The sequence below is a fragment of the Carassius gibelio genome, chromosome B2 (assembly GCF_023724105.1).
Source record: "Carassius gibelio isolate Cgi1373 ecotype wild population from Czech Republic chromosome B2, carGib1.2-hapl.c, whole genome shotgun sequence".
Lineage (NCBI taxonomy): Eukaryota > Metazoa > Chordata > Actinopteri > Cypriniformes > Cyprinidae > Carassius > Carassius gibelio.
The window spans coordinates 1693966-1721800 of NC_068397.1; the positions used below are offsets into that span (position 1 = coordinate 1693966).

Genomic DNA, 27835 nt, shown 5'->3' on the forward strand with positions numbered 1-27835 from the left:
GTAAAGGAGAAATTTGAACTAACTCGTTTTAACTGAGGCATTTATACAGCGATCTATCGTGCCAAAGGAAAAACGGTATAGCAAGCTCAAACTAGACTGACACACAAAATAAAAGCATTGTATTTGCAATTCTTTATTTTTGTTCACAAATAGCAAATTTATTTTTTCGTTTGCAAAACATAATTTTTTTGCATATATATGCATCATTATATTGACTCCATACTGAACGGCCCCAGCTGCAGCGGTCACCTGGTCTTCAGTTGAGTCGTTCAGAGCTGGAGAGAGCAAGGTCAGGAGCTTCTGGACACACACACTCTGTCTGGAGCCAGTATGCGCTTCATACATGGTGACTGTGAGACACACATAATGCTAAAACTAGCCAAGAGTCACTGACACTATATGGCCATCTAATAACACTGAATAAAAATCTAATTTATACAACTGTTGAGGCCATCATTATTATGAGTGCACAGGTCCATGCTGAGTTTATGAACACTATCCCTCATAAAAATGAAAATAAAAAATTACATTGCGGAGTACATTTTAGTAAGGAAATGGAAGTTTACAAACCCTTAAAATACACATTTATTTATTTATAATTGTTTATTAAGAGATATAACCATCACAAACTGCATAACTAATATATGGCCAAGTTTTAATTAACCGAAACCTGACTAATAACCAGTACAGGTTGCCTAAATATGTGTACCAGAAGCACAAAAGCAGCCATAAGTACCACAGGTATATTTGTAGCAATAGACAACAATGCATTGTATGGATTAAACATATAAATGCAAATTACAATAGTTTTTTTTATTGAGAATAATGTATTGAAAGGTTCAGACCCCAATAAGAGCCAGATGCTGAAAGTAACCTGTTAATGGGAAGCAGTTGCTCAAAACACCCGACCAAGTTCCAAAACATAATGAAACATGCTTTATTTTTCCACTTTGCAATTGTAATTAAAATATCAGGACAGTTTAATACTATTGGGGCAGTTTAGAGATCATTACAGGTCTGATTTGTGAAACATTTATTCATTCAAGGGTTAAACAGATCTGATAATCTAAAGATGACACTAAGAAAACTCCTTCATGAATCGCATGTGGAACGTCTTCAGCCTTTGCAGAGCATCTTCCATTATGTTCTCTTGAGTTGCCACAAAGAGCCTGAGAAACAATAAGAATCGGTTTTCACAGGAAATCAATGGAAGATGCAGTTAAGACGGGTTAATATTTGATTTATTTGAATGGCAACTGGGGTAAAACTGACTGTATAATTGACAAATTCACATTTTCCAGCATGATTTAGTGTTTTGTGTGAGGTTACCATTCACATACACGCAGTAGCTACCTGAAAACAGTGGCAGCGCACAAACCTGATGTGATGGCTGTCCTTTCTCTGTCCGTATTCACAACCTGGCCTCACATGCAGTCCGGTTTCCTCCAGCAAATGCAAACAGTACAGCATGTCTGGTTCCATCTGTCTTTTCTATGAAGAGAAAACATCAGAACTACAGTCTGGTAAATGCATTTGCTCACTGCTGAGGTACTCAGAATTCATGCCTGAACTGAAGACATTGCAATCGATCACAGATCATGTGTATCGAGACAGTTACGCTTTCACGGCTCAGGAAAATTACATTCTGCCTCATGACACATTACTTGCTTCAGATTTCAGTGCTGACTGGATGATGGCTCATATTTTGTGTAAATATACTACTTTTATTAGCCTTCAGTGGAGAAGCACTGTTTTATTTCTTTGTATAGAGGCAAACATTTATCATTCTTCATGGTCACATCACTAGACAAAATGATTTGGCCCTCCAATCAATAAGTCTAACCCTGGTTACCCTGTAAAATATCAGTTCCAGACACAGTTCTAGAATGCGTTTATGAACTGTATTTCTATGTTTGCTTCTCCCAGTATCATCGAAATTAATGGACAGTTTGGAATTACCTGGATTTCTGCGTTGATTATTCCAATAATGATATTGGTCAGATTTATAGACAAATACAATCTAGACTAGTAACATGAAAACAGTTATACTTTTCCAAGAGTTTAATCAAATACAATCTGCAGTCATTCACTGGAAAAAGTAACTGAACCCTTGAAATTGGTACACTGTAGATTGCTCAATCATGTTCCTGAAAATCTGCCTTCCTGCAGTGTTTATCTCTAACCCCAATCAAATGCACCTGATTTTCTGATTGAAAATGCGGAATGAACAGATCCTGTTGTAGATCCTCCTTTAGCAGCAACAACCTCCACCAAATGTGTCCTCTAGCTTCTTATAAGATCTGAGCATGCATTTCAGATCTTTCCTCCCCAGAGATCTGTTTCAGTTCAGTATTTCTTGAGTGGTATTGATTTGCACAGATCATGCCAAAACATCATGATTGGGGTAAAAGGTTTATGACTTGGCCATTCCAAAACACATCACTACCAGCCATCTGCGGGACTTACAGGTTCTACACTGGGTTGAACATCCATGGAAATTTTCCATTCCACAAAATGTTATTTTTAGTTCTTCAGATAATTCAAATGTTCTACACACTAAGACAAGATGGTTTTATTTACCATGGCATTACTTCTAATTAACAACAGTACTTTTAATTCAATCACAAACTTTTAAAATACACAGATTCTCACCTTGGCCCATTTTATTGCCTTCGGAGGGAAGTGTAGACATGGAAAGACAAAAAACCCAGCCTTCAGCGGCTGGCAGCTGATCCCCGGCAGCTCAGAAAATACCTCCTGAATCCGACCAGTGTTTTTACATATCATATTTTTAATGGACTGGGCCTCCTGATAAAAAAATATTAATTCAGTAAAATTCAAAATCAAGAAAATCTCATAGACTGATAATTAGTTTGACTACTGTTGTTTACTGATGTTGGACAATTTCCTCTCATTATTTCAACAGTTCTAGAGACTGAAAAAAAAGATAATTATGTAATGTATAAAACAGTTGTTGTTTTTTCTCTGGATGCATGTAAACCTATTTTAAGAACTTTTTAAATGCCTTAATAGGGTTACTTTAATTGCTAATATGGAGCACACCAACCTCAGAGAAGGTGGGGAATGAAGGATCGCCAGGTTTTGGAGGATCTGCCATGAGGTCAAGTGCAATTTGTCCAATAACAGGTGGGCAGGACCTAGTGGAAAAAAGTCTTCGAGCATATTCCCTCACCGCAGGGTCGAGATTCACCAGCTCCACGTAGCCTCCGCGAAGCCCACACCTGGACGCAAAGTGCACTCAAGCAGGGGACTAGCACAGCTTATAATATACAAAACAGATTCCAAAAAAGTTGGGAGCCTGTACAAATCGTGAGTAAAAAAGGAATGGAATAATTACAAATCTCATAAACTCATATTTATATACAGTAGATATCATAGCAAATGTTGAAAGTGTGACATTTTGGAATGTCATGCCAAATATTGGATCATTTTGGATTTCATGAGAGCTACACATTCCAAAAAAGTTGGGACAGGTAGCAATAAGAGGCCGGAAAAGTTAAATGTACAGATAAGGAACAGCTGGAGGACCAATTTGCAACTTATTAGGTCAATTGGCAACATGATAGGGTATAAATAGAGTCTCAGTGTCTCTCAGAAGTCAAGATGGGCAGAGGATCACCAATTCCCCCAATGCTGCGGCGAAAAATAATGGAGTAATATCAGAAAGGAGTTTTTCAGAGAAAAATTGCAAAGAGTTTGAAGTTATCATCATGTACAGTGCATAATATCATCCAAAGATTCAGAGAATCTGGAACAATCTCTGTGCGTAAGGGTCAAGGCCGGAAAACCATACTGGATGCCCATGATCTTCAGCTCTTAGACGGCACTGCATCACATACAGGAATGCTACTATAATGGAGATCACAACATGGGCTCAGGAATACTTCCAGAAAACATTGTTGGTGGAAACAATCCCCCGTGCCATTCGCCGTTGCCGGCTAAAACTCTATAGGTCAAAAAAGAAGCCATATCTAAACATGATCCAGAAGCGCAGGCGTTTTCTCTGGACAAGGCTCATTTAAAATGGACTGTGGCAAAGTGGAAAACTGTTCTGTGGTCAGACGAATTAACATTTGAAGTTCTTTTTAGAAAACTGGGACGCCATGTCATCCGGACTAAAGAGGACAAGGACAACCCAAGTTGTGATCAGAGCTCAGTTCAGAAGCCTGCATCTCTGATGGTATGGGGTTGCATGAGTGTGTGTGGCATGGGCAGCTTACACATCTGGAAAGGCTCCATCAATACTGAAAGGTATATCCAAGTTCTAGAACAACACATGCTCCCATCCAGACGTCGTCTCTTTCAGGGAAGACCTTGCATTTTCCAACATGACAATGCCAGACCACACACTGCATCAATTACAACATCATGGCCGCGTAGAAGAAGGATCCGGGTACTGAAATGGCCAGATCTTTCACCCATATAAAATATTTGGTGCATGATCAAGAGGAAGATACAACAAAGAAGGCTTAAGAAAGTTGAGCAACTAGAAGCCTGTATTAGACAAGAATCACATTCCTATTCCTAAACTTGAACAACTTGTCTCTTCAGTCCCCAGACATTTGCAGACTGTTATAACAAGAAGAGTGGATGCCACACAGTGGTAAACATGGCCTTGTTGTCATGGTCTTGTCATGACCCTGTCTCTATCTCTCTCTTTTTCTCTCTCTTTGTCTCCCCCTGCTGGTTTATCCCCGCCTGTCTCCCTCGCTCTTCGCTTCTGTGTCACAGCTGTCTTCACTTCTCATTAAGATAATTTCCCCTCCACCTGGTTCTCATCTTGCCTCGTTATTTGGGCTACTTCTACCCTCTCGTTCCCGTGTCTCATTGTCAGATTGTTACTCCCGTATGAGGCTGTGGTCTTTGGCATCTTCACTAGAAGTTGGTCCTGTCCTGTCGTGTCCTGTATAATCGTTGTTGGGTTAGTTAACTGCTATCACTGCCCGTACTTCTCTGTGCTCACCATTTGCACCCCACAGAACCTTACCTGCTGTCCAACGCTGCGGCCTTCCCGCTCTGCGAGCTCTCATCTCCGGTTCTCCCTTGAGCCCGGACTAGCCTCCGCCTCGCCAGCCTGCTGGTCGTTCCAGCCACAGAGGTCACCTGTGTTATTTATACCCAGCCTTCGGGCCTCCCTCGGTTCTCATTGTTTGTACTCCTTGGTTGGATTTACCTGTGGCTTTCCCTTGTTTAATTAAAGACTGTCATTTTGCCCTTGCATTTGAGTCCTCTCTCTTCAATACCCATCACAGAACAATCTGACCAGAATGATGGACTCAGCGAGTGGCAGCCCGTTCCAGAGCGCCGTTGAGCATCAGGGCGCCCTTCTCGGGAAGCATGAGGAGGACATCTCCGCTACCCGACACGCCGTCGGTTCTTTGGCCGCCCAGATGTCCGAGCTGTCCAACCAGGTTCACAACCTCCGTCTCCAGCCATCCGCCTCTCATAGTCCTCCTGTTCAGACGGAGCCTCGCATAAATAATCCTCTGGCCTATTCGGGTGAGCCAACACAGTGCCGCGCTTTCCTTACTCAGTGCGAGGTGGTCTTCTCGCTCCAGCCCGTCACATATGCTAAGGAGAAGGCCAAGGTTGCTTTCGTTCTTTCACTCCTCCACGGGCGGGCTCGCGAGTGGGGAACGGCCAACTGGGAGACTGAGGCGGGGTGCATCTCAAGCTTTGAGCGGTTTAAGGGGGAGATGATCCGGGTTTTCGACCGCTCCGCCTATGGAGAGGAGGCTTCCCGTCGGCTTTCCACACTTCGGCAGGGGAGACGATCCGTGCCGGATTTCTCCATTGAGTTCCGGACCCTCGCTACCACCTGCGGGTGGAACCAACCCGCTCTGACCGCTCGCTACCTGGAGGGCTTGTCTCCAGAGGTGCGGGACGAGGTCCTCGTCCGTGAGATCCCTGCCCGGCTCGACGACCTTATCGACCTGGCCATCCGTGTGGAGAGACGGTTTGATCAACGCCGTCGTGCTCATCGCCTGGAGGAGAGTCTTTTCTCGCCGCCCCGTGTCAGCCCCTCCCACTCTGAACCTGAACCCATGCAGCTGGGTGGTCTGCGTATCTCCGCTAAGGAGCGTCAGAGGAGGATTCATAACCGCCTCTGTATGTACTGTGCTAGTGCCTCTCACTGTGTGTCTTCTTGTCCGGTTAAGGCCAACGCTCGACCAGTAGGAGGAGGGTTACTGGCGAGCGCTACCTCTAAGACTATCCCTTCCACTTCCTGCACGACACTTCCAGCGCATCTCCAGTGGGCGGGGTCGTCAGCCTCCTGTGTGGCCTTGATCGATTCTGGGGCCGAGGGAAACTTTGTGGATGAGAAGTGGGCGCTCCAACAAGGTATTCCGCTCACACCGCTAAGAGACTCCACCCTTTTATTTGCCCTTGATGGCAGCGCCCTACCTAGGGTACAGAAACAGACTATCCCATTAACTCTGACCGTCTCTGGCAACCATAAAGAGACAATTTCCTTTTTTATTTTTCAGTCTCCTTTTACTCCTTTAGTACTGGGGCACCCTTGGTTAGAACTTCACAATCCACACATTGATTGGGCTAAGGGGTCTGTTTTGTCTTGGAAGTTGTCATGTCATGTTAAGTGTTTAGCCTCGGCTGTTCCCCCCGTGTCTTCTGTTTCTGTGTTGCAGGAGGAGACAGGAGATCTGACTGGGGTACCGGAGGAGTATCACGATTTGCGGGGGGTTTTCAGTCGTTCTCGAGCCATGTCTCTTCCGCCCCATCGCCCGTATGACTGCGCTATTGATCTCCGCCCGGGGACCACGCCCCCTCGGGGTAGGCTCTACTCTCTTTCCGCTCCCGAACGGGAGGCTTTAGAGAATTATTTATCTGAGTCTCTCAGCGCCGGCACAATCGTTCCCTCCTCGTCGCCTGCCGGCGCCGGATTCTTTTTTGTTAAGAAGAAGGACGGCTCTTTGCGCCCATGCATAGATTACCGGGGGCTGAACGACATCACTGTAAAGAATCGGTACCCACTGCCGCTGATGTCCTCAGCCTTTGATATCCTGCAGGGGGCAAAAGTCTTTACCAAGCTTGACCTACGTAACGCTTACCATCTCGTACGCATTCGGGAGGGGGACGAGTGGAAGACCGCCTTTAACACGCCCCTCGGCCACTTCGAGTATAAAGTCCTTCCCTTCGGATTGGTTAACGCCCCCGCTGTCTTTCAAGCGCTGATTAATGATGTTCTTCGGGATATGCTCAATTTATTCGTTTTTGTCTATCTCGATGACATTTTGATTTTTTCGCCCTCTCTCCAGATTCACGTGCAGCACGTTCGCCGCGTTCTCCAACGTTTGCTTGAGAATCGACTCTTTGTTAAGGCCGAGAAGTGCTCCTTTCATGCTTCGTCTATAACGTTCCTAGGCTCCGTTATCTCAGCAGAGGGGATCAGTATGGATCCTACCAAGGTCCAGGCCGTGCTCGATTGGCCCGTCCCTGATTCTCGTGTCTCGCTACAGCGCTTTCTCGGTTTTGCTAATTTCTATCGCCGCTTTATACGCAACTATAGCCAGGTGGCCGCGCCACTCACCGCCCTCACTTCGGTTAAGTCTCGTTTCGGTTGGTCCGGTTCTGCGCAGGAGGCGTTTGACCGGCTTAAGACCCTGTTTACGTCTGCGCCCATCCTCCTCACTCCAGATAGCTCAAGACAGTTTATCGTTGAGGTCGACGCCTCCGAGGTAGGGGTGGGAGCCGTTCTTTCCCAGCGGTCAGCGTCAGATAATAAGATACACCCTTGCGCGTACTTCTCACACCGCCTCTCCCCCGCGGAACGCAATTACGATGTCGGGAATCGTGAGCTCCTCGCCATCCGCTTGGCATTGGGTGAGTGGCGGCAGTGGTTAGAGGGTTCCTCTGTCCCTTTCATTGTTTTGACTGATCATCGCAATTTAGAATACATTCGCTCCGCCAAGAGATTGAACTCGCGTCAGGCGCGTTGGGCCCTTTTCTTTACGCGTTTTGATTTTGTCATTTCATACCGTCCGGGCTCTAAGAACGGTAAGCCGGACGCGTTGTCTCGACTTTTCGATCCCTCGACCGGCCGCACCCCCCAAGAGGCGATTATTCCTCCCGGTCGGGTGGTGGGGGCTACGGTCTGGGGAATCGAGAAACAGGTTAAGCGCGCACTCTCTCACGTCGCTACTCCCCGTAACTGCCCTAGGGACAGCCTCTTTGTCCCAGTTCCCACACGATTAGCCGTTCTTCAATGGGCTCATTCCTCTAGATTAGCGGTTCATCCCGGTGTTCGAGGTACTATCGCCTTTATCCGCCAGCGTTTCTGGTGGCCCTCTTTAGAACGTGATGCGCGCCGTTTTATCGCCGCCTGCTCTGTTTGTGCCCAGACCAAGGCGGGCAATTCCCCACCTGCTGGGCTTCTCCGGCCGCTACCTGTTCCCTCTCGCCCGTGGTCCCATATCGCTCTCGACTTTATCACCGGTCTCCCTCCCTCGGCCGGCAAGACGGTCATCCTGACGGTAGTCGACCGCTTTTCTAAATCGGCGCACTTCATTCCCCTTACCAAACTGCCCTCTGCTAAGGAGACGGCCCAGATTATGATTGATAATGTGTTTAAATTTCATGGGTTGCCCACCGACGTCGTGTCCGATAGGGGTCCGCAATTCGCCTCGCAGTTCTGGAGAGAATTTTGCCGTCTCATAGGTGCCACTGCTAGCCTTTCCTCGGGTTTTCACCCACAGACTAATGGCCAGGCCGAGCGAGCCAATCAGGTTGTTGCCCGCATGCTCCGCAGTCTAGCCTTTCGCAATCCCTCGTCTTGGGCCGAACAGCTTTCCTGGGCTGAGTATGCTCATAACTCCCTCCCTTCCTCGGCCTCTGGTATCTCTCCCTTTCAATGTTGCCTCGGCTATCAACCGCCCTTATTTTCTTCCCAAGAGACCGATTCTCACTGCCCGTCCGTTCAGGCCTTTATCAACCGCTGTAAGCGAACCTGGAAGAGGGTGAGATCTGCTCTATGTCGTTCTAAGAGACGCATGTGCGTGGCTGCTAATAGATCGCGTGTCAAGAGTCCTCGCTATGTCGCGGGTCAGAGGGTTTGGCTCTCTACATCTAATTTACCCCTCCAGTCTGACTCCCGTAAATTGGCCCCCCGCTTCATCGGACCGTTCCGCATTATCAAGATCGTTAACCCTGTCACCGTCAAACTCCGGTTGCCGCAGAATCTTCGTCGTGTTCACCCGGTGTTTCACGTCTCCTGCATTAAACCGGTCTCCCGCCCCCCCCCCCCCCACGTCCTTCTCTGCCGTTCGTATCGAAGACTCCCCGGTCTACACCGTCCGCAGGATCATAGATAGGCGGCGTCGGGGTCGTGGACACCAATATTTAGTCGATTGGCAGGGGTATGGTCCTGAGGAGAGGAGTTGGGTCTCCCCTAAGGATATCCTGGACCCCTCGCTCATTGATGATTTCCTCCGGTCTCGCCAGCATTTCCCCGCTGGAGCGCCTGGAGGCGCTCTTTGAGGAGAGGGTACTGTCATGGTCTTGTCATGACCCTGTCTCTATCTCTCTCTTTTTCTCTCTCTTTGTCTCCCCCTGCTGGTTTATCCCCGCCTGTCTCCCTCGCTCTTCGCTTCTGTGTCACAGCTGTCTTCACTTCTCATTAAGATAATTTCCCCTCCACCTGGTTCTCATCTTGCCTCGTTATTTGGGCTACTTCTACCCTCTCGTTCCCGTGTCTCATTGTCAGATTGTTACTCCCGTATGAGGCTGTGGTCTTTGGCATCTTCACTAGAAGTTGGTCCTGTCCTGTCGTGTCCTGTATAATCGTTGTTGGGTTAGTTAACTGCTATCACTGCCCGTACTTCTCTGTGCTCACCATTTGCACCCCACAGAACCTTACCTGCTGTCCAACGCTGCGGCCTTCCCGCTCTGCGAGCTCTCATCTCCGGTTCTCCCTTGAGCCCGGACTAGCCTCCGCCTCGCCAGCCTGCTGGTCGTTCCAGCCACAGAGGTCACCTGTGTTATTTATACCCAGCCTTCGGGCCTCCCTCGGTTCTCATTGTTTGTACTCCTTGGTTGGATTTACCTGTGGCTTTCCCTTGTTTAATTAAAGACTGTCATTTTGCCCTTGCATTTGAGTCCTCTCTCTTCAATACCCATCACACTTGTCCCAACTTTTGAGATTTGTTTATGCCATGAAATTTAAAACCAACTTATTTTTCCCTTAAAATGATTTTCTCAGTTTAAACATTTGATATGACATCTATGTTGTATTCTGAATAAAATATTGAAATTTGAAACTTTGCATTCTGTTTTTATTCACAATTTGTACAATGTCCCAACTTTTTTCAAATTGGGTTTGTACTTCATTTGGTGATTTATTAAAAGTGCAACCATCAAACCCCAGCCACCTCCAATTATTAGTACAATTTGAATTAAGAGTCATTTTAATATGGAAAATGATATGGTTTAATTATATTTATACATACATCAAATAAGAATTTAGAAACATTTGAAAAGTCTATTTTTGAACTGGCAGTGAAGAGTTTGTCCTAGAGATACTATTCAGGACCACAACTATAAGTCTGCCAAATTTAATAATTTTCCTGTGTACTGTTCATAGAGCTGCCACTGACTACCTTTAAAAAAAGAATAAGAACACCGACAGATGCAATAGGGGCCCTTCATAACATTCAGTAGCACAACTACTCACTCTCCCATGAAGCCCTTAGAGACCGAATTGAAGGAGGCCAGTTCCACAGTGCTGGAAATAGTAGAGCCCATTTCTGATAACACCTTCTTATAGGAATAAAACTCAGTGTCATCTCCATACACACAGCTCTGATACACCTGAAGAGAAACAAATGACCGAACATGTCAAAAGGTGGTCCTAGAGCAGGGTTTTCCAATCCTGCTCCTTCAGGGCAACTTTATTCAGAGTTTAGCTTCAACACACCTGTCTGGAATTTTCTAGTGGACCTTGATTAGCTGGTTCAGATGTGATTAATTATTATTATTATTATTATTACTAGTATATTGTGACAGTATAATTACCAGTATTATTATCAGTATAGTATTGAATTTCTAAACTGAAAGAGGCTAATAAAACTCTCAGAACACTGAACTGTAAAATCACAGTTTACCTCTGGGTCAAAACTGACCCGAACGCAAAAGGTGTAACAATTTAGTTTGAATGGTTATATATCTTTAAAAACATATTTTAAAGTGAAAGTTAAGTGATGTGATGGACAAATATGGTAACCATATTCAGAATTTGTCAATTTAACCCATCCAAGTGGTACACACAAACACTCTGGATGTGTAATGTTTTGCTGTGGTGCCCAGGAAGCAATTGGGGGTTTAGCACCTTGTTCAAGGGCACCTCAGTCATGGGTATTGAAGATGGAAGAGAGCACTGGGCCGGGTTTCCCAAAAGCTTTGTAAGCCTAAGAAGTTCGTAAAAACAATCGTACAACTGATCTTAATATTATGGTCTGTTTCCCAAAAGCATCGTAACTTAGGTAGCACTTAAAAATCATAGTAGATCTACGGGTGCTCTGGAGTAATCGTAAAGCCCTAAGTGCATCGTAAGAAGAAAGATTTATGCATCACCTTCAGGACAATCAGCAGATTACACCTTTAACTTGATTCAAGTGCAAAGTGATTATAATATAATGGTTTGATTGTGCTTTATTGTACACTTTATGACTCGTTTTCTTATATTTGTTTTATTAATTTATAAATGAAATAATTAAAAAGGGGAGAACTATCGAAATACACATTTAAATTTAATGACTGAACAAAAAATATGTCAATGATTTGCTGAAGTGCACGAAAACCAGCTATGTATTTGGTCCAAAATAACGTCTCACTCTCTCTCTCTATACTGTGTATAAATAAATTAATTTAAATAATTTTATGCATTTAGCAGAAGGTTTTATCCAAAGCGACTTACAGTTCATTCAGGCTAACATTTTTTACCTATAAGATGAGATTTCAGCACTTGACAAATGGACAGCGGCTCCTAAGTAGCACTTAAAGCACAGCTACGTGCGACTGTTTTAAGTGCATTGTTGGGAAACGTACGTGAAACAATAACGAACAACTGCAAAATTACTCGTAGAAAACACTCTTAAGTGCCAAGATCAATCGTTATCGGGAAATCCGGACCAGGTCATTCACTCCCCTCGCGAAACCACAACCTTTGGGTTACAAGTACAACTCTCTAACTACTAGGCCACAATCACCTAATTTTTTTCCATTTCAAATTTTTTAATAATAAAATGAATAAATGATGAGTATTTTGGTAATTTTGATCAATTTGCATTTTCAAGTTTTTCCCACACTAAAACAAATTCTGTACCGCTTTTCGGTCAAAACTGACCTGAATGCAATGAGAGTGTTAAAGCTAAAGCTAAACTCAGCTAGGAGGTAACCCTCCAGGAGCAGGAATGGACACCCTTGATCTGAAGATTTAGAAATATTTGAATTATATTTGACAGAGAGCTCTTACATTACCTGAGATAAACTCACCTCATCAGCCAGTATAAACAGCCTTTCTTCTGCAGCGAAGCGGATCACTTCTTCTATTGATTTCCTACTCTGTATGTGACCTAATATTCAAAGTAACATTTATTCATCCATTCATAAATACTTTCCTTGTTTTCAATATTGGACACTAAATGCATTTACTTTTTATAAGTGCGTTTCAAAACAGTGAACAAAGCTGGGTACACCAAAGAGGAAAGGCATTACATTAAGCAATATGTGAAGGCATGTACAAGAACACCAGTACTAGTTGATGCAAGACATGCAGATGACTCATTTTCTCTAGATGGAATTATATATGGACCAAGTCATATTATTAATGTCTGCTTCAAAGCATGGGCTACTAAAATGATGACACCCAAACTCTTGTCCTGAGAAGATGGAAATTATAGGTTTATCAATAATCAATAAAAATGGTCAGATTTTGTCAAATTGAATTTAGTTCTAACTTCAGTTTTATCACCATTTAATTTAGGAAAAATGCAAAAATGGAATTGAATGGAATCAGGCTTAGGGGACAGAGCTGGGTGTCATGCACATAGTAATGAAAATGAACCCAAATTTCCTAATAATATAACCAAGTGGTAGAATTGGTAAATAATAAACAAAAGATGGCACAATACAGAGCCCTGAGGAACACCAGTAGTAAAAAATGAAGTACATGGCCTACATTTGTATAATTTAACAGACTGATCTAACCAGGTAAGTGGGGTACCACATATTCTAATAGAAGCTTATCTCTCTATGAGGATTTTGAATGAATACAGTTAAGAGTACAGAATCAGCCAACATCAACAGATCATTAGTAACTTTAACCATTACAGTTTCTGTACTATGAAATGCACAAAAGCCAAACTGACATTGTTAGTTTAGTATTTTAAGGTGAGCATGGAACTGAGCTTCTACAGTCTTCTACAGTATTTTTGAAAGAAATATTACGTTAGAAATTGGTCTAAAATGAGAAAAGTAGGGTCAGGACTAGTTTTCTTTATCCTTGGAATTATTACAGCAGAATGAATTATAAATATGGTTAGAGAAGAATGTATGTTTTAGACAGGATAATGAAGGTAAACAAGCTTCAGCCAAGTTAGACTGCATAGATTTCTTGCAATAATGAGAATAATTCCTTATTGTACCAGTTGGATTTCCTGGGTTGCAGATATAAAGCGCGACTGGATTGCAGGTCTTTCTGCCAGTATGAAGTGCCTTGCGAAGCTCTTCCACATGCAGCGTCCAGCCCTGCTCCTCACACAAATGGTACGGTATTATGGCAGCTCCCTGTTCTTCCAGAGCAAGAGTAAATGAAGCATATGCGGGTACAGGTATGAGTACACCAGTCTGACATGAGTCCTTGCTACGAATCAGCAGCTTCAGCATAATCTAAAGAGAAAATATTAAGTCAGTCTGGCATAAAGTGCCACACACCATGTCCAGTTATTCATTTTTAAAGGAAAGTATTATAAAATGATAATAATAAATAAAATAAGATAAAAGATTTTTGTTGACTGAACCATGAGAGCCGTCTGTGACCCAGACTTGATGAAGATATTATCGGGTGAAGAAGGAACTCCTCCATCTCTCCTGGTAATGTACTGAGACACGCAGAGTTTAATTTTGGCAATTCCGCTTGAATCTGTATATGAGCCTGAAGAGATTGTCACCACATAAGTATCACATACACATGAAAGGATTCAACATTAAACTCAACCAATTCATATATGTTAATGAATATTCAAACAGACCTGTCCACATTGTAAAAAATAAAATAAAATCAATTGAAACTGAAAGCTTACATTCATTTGAAGTAAAAAATGAATTAACATTTGACAAGTGGTGCAAATGTTACCTTTCTGATAACTTTATGTTCGATTCTCAAAACTTAAAGCTTCCAGATGGAAATGAGGATGCTTTTACATTTAGTCATTAAGCTTTTATAACGTGTAAACATAATTTTTTTTTTTTACAGTTTTTTTAAGGTAATTAAATGTATGAAAACAGCAAGATATGCCAGTATATTTACTGTGCTGGGACAAAAACTCACCTATGCTTCCACCATCACATTCACTAAGGAGAATTTCTGCCCTTTGTTTAACATCTAATGGCAGACTGTCATCCTCCAAAAGGGCTGGATAGAAGCAGGCAGCAAGGACCTGCAAATAAAAATAATAAAAAAAAGGGATTGGCCAATTATTACGATCGCCAGCTGGAGTACCCATGAGCTCTGCTAGAGGGAACTACATTCCTTATTATTATTGCATTTCCCAGGTTCCCTCTGCCCAGGAACTCGTTATTGGCTATCACTTGTTTCATATTATAAGGACTATAAAGCTTGCACACGCAGATTGACACATTGTGGAGTATTATTAGCCTGTAACATTTTCCTGTTTTCTGCCTTGCCTTGCCTTTGTCTGTTTGATTTCGGACTGTTTATCTGTTTTATGACCATTTGCTGCCTGACCTGTCCATTACTGTTTATTTTTATTGTCCCATCATGGCTGCCATCCCAGAGCCTCGTTCTGTCATGTCAACCATGCCTAGAACCACAAAGTCAGTCCCAAGGCTACCGAGTCCGGTATTAACTCTCTGCCTATCAAAAGGGATGCACCTGAACTGTCTGCTCACCCTGATACGGCCAAAGATGCTGTTTCTGAACTGTCTGTTTGTCCTTTTATGCCTCCTGAGACCACTGTTAACCCCTTACTAGTAACCCCCCTTTTTTGGCATGTAGACAGAAATTACATACCCAAAATAAAAAGGTTTCTGCTCATGATTCTTTCTGACTAGATACATAATTAACCTTTGTTCACAAAGCTGACACTTTAAAGTTTACTGAATCAGAATCACTCAGACTGTTATTATAATAGAGATATATAAGCTCAAACATAAAAACAAAAATAAAAATATAAAAAATATATTTTTTAAATGTAGTTTTAAAATTATTGATGTAGGAAATGAGAACAGCATCGTGCACCACCTCGGACACCGCCTCGGGGACGACAGCGGTCCACTCGGGAACGTCCTCCTGGATGGCAGCGCTCTGCTCGGGAACGTTCTCCAGGTCTTGAGGAACGGTAGACGCCCGTCTCCCCGTCCTCCGTCCTCTATGATGGTGAGTCGGTGGTGCCTTGACTGGCAACTCAGGCATTGAGTCGGCCATCTTGTGCTGTGGCGCTGGGTTGGCGGCCATCTTGTGCTGTGGCTCTAAGCTGGCGCCCATCTTGTGCTATGGGACTTGGCTGGCGGCCATCTTGGGCTGTGGCACTGACTCAGCAGCCTTGACGTGAATAGTCTTGGGAACTTCTAGAATCTGTGACAGCGTGGAGAAATACTCTAGGAATGAATCAGCGGCCATCTTGAATGTCGGGGCTGAGCTGGTGGTGTGACGGCCCTTGTGTGATTAATTATCTTTGTTCTGTTGAGGTGATCGCTGATTGGGTGCACCTGGAACCTGTGAACTAGTGAAGATAAAGCTCCACTTGGTCAAACTACTCGGGAAGTCTCTTCTCTGCAATCCAGATGTCATCCATAGCCTGATCACGCCGACTATTATATTTTGTTTGGGTTTATTTGTGTTACGGAGACTTACCGTCTGCATTTAAATAGTTATGTTTGGTGACTCTTTTGTTAAATAAATCACTTTTTGATTATTTATGCTGCCTCGTTCCCTCTTCTGTCATGACCCTTGAGCCAGGTTGTGACAAAATGGGGGCTCGTCTCGGTCTTAGAATTCAGGCAATTTAATAAGATATCAATGTTTAATAGGTAGGCCTATGTATAAGGTTCTAGTTGTTGGGAGCGTGGCAGTTTGTGCGAATGGTAAGAAGTTTGTTTTACTTTGGTAATTGTTTGTTTGCTCATTTGTTCATTTGGGGTAGTGTTGTAGTGATTGGTTTGTTGGTTGAGCAGGGTAAGTGAAGGTTGGTTTTGGCATTTGAAAACTTGTAGGTGATTTTGTTTCTTTTACAAATTATTTGTTGTTACAGTCAACAGATAATCCAGGTGAATGTTGTGGGTCCTTGTGTGCATATTGTTTTCAAAAGCGGTTGGAGTTTTCTCTTGTAGGCTGTAGCGACGGTCCACTTTTGGGCTTGTTGTGCGGGTCCTTGGTAGTGTTGTGGCGAACGTGGGTGAAGCTTTTAGCTTGGGAGCATGTCCATGGTTTTGGGAGGGTCGCTAGCGTGCTAGTTGCTCTTCCAAGCCAGTGGTCATTAGTGCATAAATACCCACCACAAGTAGCTGCATGAAGACTAGGGATGAGTTAGTTAGCTGGGTTGATCAAGATAGCGGGAAAACTCCATACCATTTGAGGTTTAGTCCTTTTAGTACACACGAGGAAGCTACATTGTCTTGCTGGGTCTGTTGCTGTGGTTTTGATGTGCCAATCGTTATAATGGCAGATTGTGATGCATTTATTGCAACGCCATCTGAAGAGGCGTTGGAGCGTTGTACTAGAGAGCAGCTACTGAAGATTGCAGAGCACTTCTCTATAGTGTTAGGGGACAAACGCCTTAAAGAGAACATTAAGGTAGTTTTGAAGTCTGAGTTGAGGGAGAAGGGTGTGTTGGCTGTAGACGAGAAAGATGATTTTCCAGTTTCTGCTGGCGTACTTATCCAGACTCAAGGCTTAACATTTGACCAACAGAAAGAACTGTTGTTGATTCAGCTTGATCATGACAAATGTAAACATGAGTTGCAAATTAAACAGCAGATTGAGGTGGAGAGGATTCGGCAAGAAATCGAGCAGGCCAAATTAGATCTGGAAGGGCGCCGATTATCTTTGGCAAATAATAGTAAGGGGTCCACTATAGATCAGAGTGTGCAGTTGTCTAGAGCTGGGTGTTCCTTTGATATTAATAATTTAAGACTACTGCCACAGTTTAATGAAAAGGACCCGGATACTTTTTTTTATATTATTTGAGCGTGTTGCTAAAGCTAGAGGTTGGCCTGAAGCAGATTGTGCTTTGATGCTTCAGTGTGTGCTGACAGGACGAGCGCAGGAAGCTTATTCATCCTTGAGCGCAGAAGATAGCTCTAGCTTAGTAAAAATCAAGTCTGCTGTGTTAAAGGCGTATGAGCTGGTACCAGAAGCGTATCGCCAACGTTTTAGGTCCTGGGAAAGACGCACTGGTCAAACTTATATGGAGTTTGCTCGAGACGTAACTGGTCATTTTAAACGTTGGTTGGATGCGCTGGAGGTCACTACTTTTGGGCATCTGTGTGACCTTGTTGTTTTGGAGCAGTTCAAAAACATGCTTCCTGGCTATATTGCAACATATGTTAGTGAGAGAAAGTGCGTCACGGCGGCAGGTGCGGCTGAATTAGCAGATGAGTATTTGTTACTCCATAAAGGGAGTTTTAGAGAGCGTGCTATAACATGTGAGCATTCTTGGAGAGCTGGTGCACCGAAGTTAGAAGCAGTATCGCGAGGTAATGTTGACACTAACTGTAACTACTGTCATGAAGAGGGTCACTGGAAGGCTGATTGTCCGCTGCTGCATTTTAGAAATAAAAAAGTATTATCTAAGGTTAATCCTGTGGCAGCCGCGGCACCGGTTGTTACGGACTGTGTGTCTGAGTTACTTACAACAGAGCTTGAACTGGATGTCTTGGCAGCTTATGCCCCTTTTATAAGAGATGGGTTTGTGTCACTGGTAGGAAGTGAGGTTAGGGTTCCAGTAAAAATTCTGAGGGACACAGGGGCCTATGACTCTTATATTGTGGGATCTGTGTTGTCATTGTCAGAAGAAACTGACACGGGTGAATGCATACTAAGTCGTGGTATGGGTTTAACTGTTTTTCCCTTACCGTTACATAAGTTGATCTTGGACTGTGAACTGGTAAAAGGAGAGGTAAATGTAGGAGTACATCCAGCATTGCCCATTGAGGGGATTCATTTCATTCTGGGTAACGGGCTGGCCGGTAGCCATGTTTGGGCTGACACTACTCCCTTGCCAGTCGTTGCATCTTGCCCAGTTAAGTCTGTTGTTGACCATATTGCCGCTGATTTACCTCAAGTTTTCTCAGCCTGTGTAAGTACACGAGCTATGAGTAAAGCGGAGTCTGAGAGGGAGTCTGATGAGGGTGAAGTAGAGTTCGTGACTCCATCAATGTCGGACTTTCCACTATCGGTGTCAAAAATTGAGTTGATACAGGAACAGCAAAGTGACTCTTCCCTTAAAGAAATGTTTAATTGTGTTGTATCTGCTAAGGAGATCAACAGTGTAGCAAGTGGGTATTTCTTACAAAAAGGCTTGTTGCTTAGGAAATGGTTGATTCTGGGTACTGACTTTGTTGGGGATGCTATCGTTCAGTTGGTGGTACCGACTAAATTTCGTCCCCTTGTCTTAAAAGTTGCTCATGATGAGAGTGGGCACTTTGGTGTGAAAAAGACTTATCTTCGTGTCTTGAAGCATTTCTTTTGGCCATGGTTGAAAAAAGATGTTGCAACATACATTAAGACATGTCACGTGTGTCAGTTAACGGGTAAGCCCAATCAGTATGTTAAACCTGCTCCATTACAACCCATTTTGGTTAGGAATGAGCCATTTGAGCACCTGATTGTGGACTGTGTGGGTCCGTTACCATGCTCTAAGTCTGGCTGTAAATACCTGCTGTCTGTTATGTGTCAGAATACTCGGTATCCTGCTGCATATCCATTGAGGGCAATTACCACTAAGGCGGTAGTGAAAGCTCTAAGTCAGTTCATTTCGGTCTTTGGCATTCCGAAGGTCATCCAGAGCGATCAGGGGTCCAACTTTTCTTCGCACATGTTTGGTCAAATTTTGAAATTGTTGCGTGTCAGTCATAACCAATCATCAGCCTATCATGCACAGAGTCAGGGGGCCTTGGAAAGATTCCATCAGACTTTGAAGTCTCTCCTGCGTGCATATTGCACAGAGCTGGATAGAGACTGGGAGGAGGGTCTTCCCTGGCTTATGTTGGCTGCAAGAGAAGCTGTGCAGGAAAGTATAGGTTTTAGTCCTAATGACTTGGTTTTTGGACACAAAGTGCGTGGACCCTTGGCTGTTTTAAAAGATGGTCTGGTGGAGGCAGAACCACCCAGAAATTTGATTGATTTTGTCAATGGCTTTAAACATCGTTTGTTTGTAGCAGGTGAAATGGCGAGGGAGAAATTGCAAGTGTCACAGAGTAAGATGAAAAATAACTATGATCGCCGTGCAGAGCATCAAGAGTTTAGTCCGGGAGATCAAGTGCTCGCACTGATGCCTGTTGTGAGCTCGCCATTTCAGGCTAAATATGCTGGTCCTTATACAGTTGTTGAGAGAAGGTCTGACCTGAATTATATAATAGCAACACCAGGACGGAAAAAGTCAACACAGTTATGTCATGTCAACCTTCTCAAACCATATTATAAGCGTGAGGCTGAGGTAAGCCAGACAGTAAGAGACCAGGTGCATCCGGTTTTGCTTGTGAGTTCAGTGTCAGAATCACATGAGGTAGATGGAGTGCCAGAACCAGATGACAGTTTGTTATATGGTCGTCTAAAAAATTCTGAGACCCTTCGTAACCTTGATAGTCTGTTGTTGCATTTGACTGAATCTAAGCGTGGTGAGTTGTCAGATCTGATACAGAAATATCCATGTCTGTTTGATGATGTTCCTACATGCACAAATTGGATCGAACATGATGTTGATGTTGGAAACGCACAACCAATTAAACAGCGTTTTTACCGCATGTCTCCAGAGAAACTTAAATATCTAGACTCTGAAGTTGCTTACATGTTGGAAAATAATATTGCAATCCCGTCACCTTCTAGTTGGTCTTCACCGTGTATTTTGGTTCCAAAGGCTGATAAATCGCCTAGATTTTGCACAGACTTCAGGAAGGTAAACTCAGTCACTAAACCAGATTCCTTTCCGTTGCCACGTATGGACGACTGTATAGATCAGGTTGGTTCTGCCAAATTTGTTAGCAAGTTTGACTTGCTTAAAGGATATTGGCAGGTTCCGCTGTCTGCGCGTGCTCAGGAGGTGTCGGCATTTGTTACACCATCTGGACTCTATTCTTATAGAGTCATGCCGTTTGGTTTGAGGAATGCTCCAGCGACATTCCAACGTTTGATGAATCGTGTTGTGTCAGGTTTAGAAGGTTGTTCTGTTTATCTAGATGATCTGGTTATTTATAGTGACACATGACATGCTCATCTTAAACGCATTCAAGCTTTGTTTGACCGGTTGTCTGCGGCACGTTTGACTGTAAATTTGGCCAAGTGTGAGTTTGCGAGGGCAACGGTGACTTATTTGGGACGTGTAGTGGGGCAGGGCCATGTAGCTCCGGTCCAGGCCAAAGTCAGGGCAGTAGAACATTTTCCTAGGCCTACAACTAAAAAAGAGTTACAACGATTTTTGGGTCTCGTTGGATACTACAGGAGTTTCTGTAAGAACTTCTCTACAGTTGTTTTTCATATGACTGAGTTGTTAAAAGCTAAGGTAAAGTTTGTGTGGTCTAATGAGTGTCAGCAAGCCTTTGAGAATATTAAGTCCCTGTTGTGTTCGTCTCCTGTGTTGATAGCACCACAGTTTGATAAAACATTCATGCTCCAAGTAGATGCAAGTCAGGTGGGTGCAGGTGCTGTTTTGTTACAGGAGGATGATCAGGGAATGGTGAGACCAGTTAGCTTCTTTTCCAAAAAATTCAACCGTTATCAGCTCAATTATTCAGTGATAGAGAAAGAAGCGCTGGCACTTGTTTGGGCTTTGCAGCACTTTGAGGTGTACATTGGAGGAGGGCGGCCACTTGTTGTGTACACCGATCACAATCCGTTGACATTTTTACAGTCACTGAAGTGTCCCAATCAGAGACTCATGAGGTGGTCGTTGTTTTTGCAAGCCTACGCACTGGAGATTAGACACATTAAAGGTGTAGACAACGTAATAGCAGACGCGTTATCACGTGCTCCTATGCTTTAAGTGTTGATGCCGCTTCTTGTTGTCTTAAGACTTGTTTTTCCTATGCCTGTTTTCTTAATTTGATTCCCAGGTCGGGGTTGCTGAAGATGGAATGGAGGGAAGCAGTAGCTTAAACGCAAGTTGAAATTTAATGTATATTTCGGCTGTGTAATATTCTGCCATTTATTGTGTTGTGGTAATTTTGTAATTTAACATTTTCGATTATATTGGGTTATGGTACCTGTGATTTGTTTTGCCGGTGGCCCCTCTGGGTCACCGACTTTATGGGGGGGGGGGGGGTGACGGCCCTTGTGTGATTAATTATCTTTGTTCTGTTGAGGTGATCGCTGATTGGGTGCACCTGGAACCTGTGAACTAGTGAAGATAAAGCTCCGCTTGGTCAAACTACTCGGGAAGTCTCTTCTCTGCAATCCAGATGTCATCCATGGCCTGATCACGCCGACTATTATATTTTGTTTGGGTTTATTTGTGTTACGGAGACTTACCGTCTGCATTTAAATAGTTATGTTTGGTGACTCTTTTGTTAAATAAATCACTTTTTGATTATTTATGCTGCCTCGTTCCCTCTTCTGTCATGACCCTTGAGCCAGGTTGTGACAGTGGCCATCTGGTCCTGTGGTGTGAGGCTGGCTTCCATCTTGCCTCGTGGTGCGGGGTTGGTGGCCCTGCACCGCAGCGGCGCTGGGTTGGCGGTCATCTTGTGCTGTGGCGGTACTGGGCTGGCGTCCATCCTGCCTCGTGGCGTGGATCTAGCGGCCATCATGGGCAGTGGCGCCACCAGGGATACACAGACCAAACACTGTGACATTACCCCCCCCTCTAAGGAACAGCTACCAGATGCTACCCAGACACACCAAACAAACCAAAAAGACCAGGAGGGAGGAGGACCGGAGGAGGTTCAGGGGGAGGGATGGAGGGCCAGACAAACTGAGGGGAACAGACAGAAACATAACAGAACTCAAATACACAAAACAGAAGTCCATAAGGAACACCATGTGGCACCCACCAGGGCGGAGCCGAAGACCACCACAGCCTTGTGGTCAAGGCCAGAGCCCTCCAGGGCGGAGCGGAAGACCACCACGGCCTTGTGGTCAAAGCCTGCGCCCTCCAGGGCGGAGCAGAAGACCACCACGTCCTCGTGGTCGCCGCCAGAGTCCCCCAGGGCAGAGCAGATGACCACCACGTCCTTGTGGTCGCCGCCAGAGTCCCCCAGGGCGGAGCGGATGACCACCACGTCCTCGTGGTCAACGTCGGAGTCCCCCAGGGCGGAGCAGATGACCACCACATCCTTGTGGTCAACGTCGCAGTCCCCCAGGGTGGAGCAGATGACCAACACGCCCCCGTGGTTGAGGCTGGAGTCCCCCAGAACGGAGCAGCAGACCACCCAGTGACTTGACTTGGCTCTGGAGGGTAATCAGTGACTGGCCCTGGCTCTGGAGGGTCATCTGTGACTGGCCCTGGCTCTGGAGGGTCCACAAACACCTGACTCAACTCCGGAGGGTCCACTGGCACCTGACTCGACTCCGGAGGGTCCACTGGCACCTGACTCGACTCCGGTGGGTCCGCCGGCACCTGACTCGACTCCAGAGGGTCCACCGGAACCTGACTCGACTCCTGAGAGTCCACCGTAACCTGACTTGACTCCTGAGAGTCCACCGTAACCTGACGTGACTCCGGAGAGTCCACCGTAACCTGACGCGACTCCGGAGAGTCCACCGGAACCTGACTCGACTCCGGAGAGTCCACCGGAACCTGACTCGACTCAGGAGAGTCCACCGGAACCTGACCCGATTCCGGAGAGTCCACGGGAATCTGACCTGACTCCGGAGAGTCTACGGGAACATGACTCGACTCCGAAGAGTCCACCGGAACCTGACTCGACTCCGGAGAGTCCACCGGAACCTGACTCGGCATCGGACACCACCTCGGCCTCCGAAGCAGCATTGAGCACCGCCTCGGCATAGGGCACCACCTCGGCCTCCGGAACAACCACGGGGACCACCTCGGCCACGGCATCGGAAGCGGCCTCGGGCACAGCATCGGCCTCCGGAACAGCCTTGGGCACCGCCTCGGCATCGGGCACCACCTCGGCCTCCACCTCGGGGGCGTGTTGGTCATCTGCTCCACCCTGGGGGACTCCGAGGGTGACCACAAGGATGTGGTGGTCATCTGCTCCGTCATCTGCAGCGGCCCGCTCGGGAATGTTCTCCAGGTCTTGAGGAACGGTAGACGCCCGTCTCCCCGTCCTCCGTCCTCTATGATGGCGAGTCGGTGGTGCCTTGACTGGCGACTCAGGCGTTGAGTCGGCCATCTTGTGCTGTGGTGCTGGGTTGGCGGCCATCTTGTGCTGTGGCTCTAAGCTGGTGCCCATCTTGTGCTGTGGGACTTGGCTGGCGGCCATCTTGGGCTGTGGCGCTGACTCAGCAGCCTTGACGTGAATAGTCTTGGGAACTTCTAGAATCTGTGACAGCGTGGAGAAATACTCTAGGAATGAATCAGCGGCCATCTTGAATGTCGGGGCTGAGCTGGTGGCCATCTGGTCCTGTGGTGTGAGGCTGGCTTCCATCTTGCCTCGTGGTGCGGGGTTGGTGGCCCTGCATCGCAGCGGCGCTGGGTTGGCGGCCATCTTGTGCTGTGGCGTTACTGGGCTGGCGTCCATCCTGCCTCGTGGCGTGGATCTAGCGCCCATCATGGGCAGTGGCGCCACCATGGCGGGCATGCTCTTCTTCTCCCCTCTCCATCCGCCATGGTGAGACGGTGGCTCTGACCCATTCCACAGAAGCCCCGGATTGACGGGAGACCATGGTTGAGAGTGATGCCGAGTCTCCTCTCGACCACTCCCTCCTCGGCGACCTCCCCTGGTCCCCCGGAAAACCACCAGACGAGTTCCCTCAAAACCACCTCTGTCCCGCTCTGTGGTTGGGGATGAGGCATGAACAGACATACCGCTGGTTCTCTGTTGTGACGGAGTCCTTCTGTCACGTTCGGCGTTGCAGGAACGAAATGAAAGAACCATTTGCAGGTATGTATCTTTAATAAGGGTAATCCAAATGGGTAATCAAGCAAAGCAGGGTCAAATCCAGAATATCCAAACAAAACATAAACAGGACACGAACACAGGGCAAGGCAAGACAAGGCAAGAGTTGACAGACATGTAACGCTCTGACATCAAACAAGGACTGAGAAAGACAGAAACAACCCAGGTATTTAAAGATAGGTGCAAACGATGTAAGTGGAAACAGCTGAAAACAATGAACAGTGATGATAAGTGGAAGTGAGACCTCTAGTGGACACACTTCTGCTCCACTTGCTACACACTGGCGGACTTCAGCTTCATTTGCTCCACCCTGGCCCCCTGCTCTGCCGTCTTTGGTGTCTTGTTCTACCAGCTCCACACTTGCTTTCTGCCCTACCTCAATCCCCTGTTCCTCCACTTCCACATGGGCCTGGCCCTCCAACCACTTTTGCTCCACCTCCTATAGTGTGTCCTATAGTCCGATTTCTTTGCTCATCAGTGATGTTAAAATTTTAGCAACGGTGCTTGCCTTAAGACTGGAAGAGGTCCTCCCCACCATCTTCTCCCCTGATATATTCTCAGCATCAGGCCATTCCAGAATGTGTTGATTCCTTGGATCCTGAACAGGCATTCGACAGAGTGGAGTGGGGTACCTTTTTTTAACTTTGGGAAAATGTGGATTTGGCCCAGTCTTTCTCTCTTGGTTTAAATTACTTTATAATTCTCCCTCTGCAATAGTCCTGAACAATAGTCTGCACTCTAGGCTGTTTAACTTGTACAGCGGAACCCAACAGGACAGTCTACTAAGTCTATTAGTAGTAGTAGCCCTTTATTGTCACTAGTCACAAGTACCAGCGAAACAACATACATACAATGGGGTAGACAGAACAGGAAGACAGGGAATTGAGGAAGAAATACAGCATAACATTAGGAAAGTGAGGAGAAAAAAAACAACAGCCAGACTATGTTTCTTTGGGAGTACAGTATGCTGAAAAACCGAAAAAAAACACCTCAGCAACAAAAGCACATACACCATAAACACAAGACTTTGCAACTGTGGACAGAAATTGGGGGGTCGAGGTAATGCAGTGCAGGCAGCAGCCGTCCTACCCTGCTGCTATTAAAGCGCTGGTCACAGACCCGCTTGACAGACTGGCGGTACAAAGTGGTGAAGGCGAGGGATGGGGGGAGGTTGGGGGTGAATGCATATCTGTATCTGTGTGTGTGTTAGAGTTCGTGTATTTGTAGGCCTGGAGAGTTGCGATTCAATCTAGGTGCCTCAGTCCGCAGATTGTGATAACGTCAGAGCAAGTTGCCATGGAGACAGCCTTGCTCAGGTCCCAGACAGAGTCAACATCAGCAGGTGGAAGCGACCTTGGCCGAGACCAGTGCTGGTAGAGGGAAGCCGAAAGAAGATAAGATTGCAATTGTTTGTTCTTGGGGCGAGTAGCCGCATTCCATTTCCACGGCTACTCTCTTTGTCCATTTCTGGTCGCCACAGAAACAAGAATGAAAAGCATTCTAACATTACTTTGGCAATAAACTCAGTTAGTGAGGGCTCATTTACAATATTGCACATATTTAGGATGTTCAGATTACTTGTTAAAGTGCAATGAAATTCCTTATATCTGCAGACGATGTACTTCTGTTTGAGGATGTAGAGGATGTAACGGCCAAAACTATGTATTTTGCATACATCACATTATAGTCTGGTGTGCATGAAAATAATAACAAGTCGGCAGAGCGAACTTATCATCCTTAGAGGTTCTCACGTAGTCCTTCTACGTTATCACCACATAGTGTGTGTTATAAGTTAAGTGATCAGTCTTTAAGAGAACGAATACATGACAACCACTACGGATGATAAGTTCACGCTGCCACCTTGTTATTATTTTGTCTTGTTATATATATATGCTCAGTTCTTCTAATTACAATTCTTATCTGAATTAAAGGACAGGATGGACGCTACTCTAGAAATTTGATGGTGAGGGTCGGGGGATTGTTGGATGTGATTTAGAATGTACACATAATAATAAAAAATAAATAAATAAAAGAAAGAGACTCGACTGATGCGAGATTCAATCCAAAATGCTTTGAGCCACATGATATATTGGGAACAGTGAGTTATATTAATAATAATAATGATTAGTAATGTATATTTTCATATTACATTTTTTTTCAATTTGTTATTGTCTGTTCTCTGATATAAATGAAGCTTCTACCCACTTGACGAACAAAGGTGATGGGTTTTATTCCTCCTCTGTGCAGATCTCCAGAAGACAAATCAAGCACCTTGTTATAGTTTGTTCTCTCACCCTAAAATCAGTTGACATAAGAATCACAAAAGGGAATTATTGTTTCCCTGTGTAATCATAAAATCAGACTATGCTTAAAAAATTAGATTCAAGGCAGTTCAGTTAAGGCTGACTGGTTTTACTTCATTTACTTCAGGATCCAGATTTTGAATTGGTTATCTAATTCTAACATGATACAAGTAAAAAACAAAAACAACATAAATTGATATAAAATTAAAGTGAATTAAAGGAAAAAGCAACAGGTTTTCCACAAATAAGGGCATGCCACCAATCTATCCATGCTGCCTAGAGTTAGATTAATTTGCAGCAAAATACCATACTAATGCTATAAAAGATGAGACTATTATTAAAGTAATACCACACCTGTTGTATTTCAACTGTGATCTGTGCCGCACGTCTCGATAAAACATCAATTCCAGAGAGAAAATTGTTCTTCACCAACAGACTGATGTCTTTCATGAAGGACATTGTTGTTCAATAGCGTCTTGATCTGTGTGTATTTTCTCTGTTGTTTAATTCACTTGGTTAGACGACTTTCCTGAATTCAAGATCTTCACAGTTAGCTGAATGTTCAAAATCAGTCTTTATCACATGTTTAGTTATTAAACCTGGATCTTTGGTCCTATATGGAAACTTTCTTATAGGAGCAAAGTCCCAATAGTGGCTCGGGCTCGTTGAGACATTAACAAAGTCATTTTGGGATAAATGGATGACTATTCCATGCTCAACGTCTCACCACAGGAGAGGAATGAAAATCATCTACCGAATTAACATTCCATTTGTAGTCATGTCTCAAACAAGCATTTTTGCTTATTCATCCAGTTATGCATTTGTGATCTGTTGTGTTCATCCACACCAGACTCATCCAGCCATGTCTTTCTGGACCTTGCTTTGTACACTGAGGCACAGTCATGCTGGAACAGAACAGAACCTTCCTGAAACTGATCTCATAGCTAGAGTAAAGCAATGTCCAAAATATCTTGGTATGCTGAGTTGTACAGGTTCAATCTTCTCAATTTTTCCTAAAACAG

At 44.8% G+C, this 27835-nt stretch overlaps 1 protein-coding gene across 1 annotated transcript; it reads right to left on the reverse strand.

Annotated features, from left to right (window-relative positions):
* Nucleotides 1–126: 126 nt before the first annotated feature.
* On the reverse strand, nt 127–27832 carry LOC127950447 (alanine aminotransferase 2). Its single transcript, XM_052547510.1, has 11 exons — nt 27168–27832; nt 26716–26805; nt 14585–14693; nt 14055–14188; nt 13680–13923; nt 12529–12608; nt 10709–10845; nt 3068–3242; nt 2653–2808; nt 1379–1491; nt 127–1169 (listed from the first exon to the last, which is right to left on the reverse strand). The coding sequence occupies exons 1-11, from the start codon at nt 27270–27272 to the stop codon at nt 1079–1081; spliced, it is 1434 nt and encodes a 477-aa protein (XP_052403470.1). The 5' UTR covers nt 27273–27832; the 3' UTR covers nt 127–1078.
* Nucleotides 27833–27835: the final 3 nt, after the last annotated feature.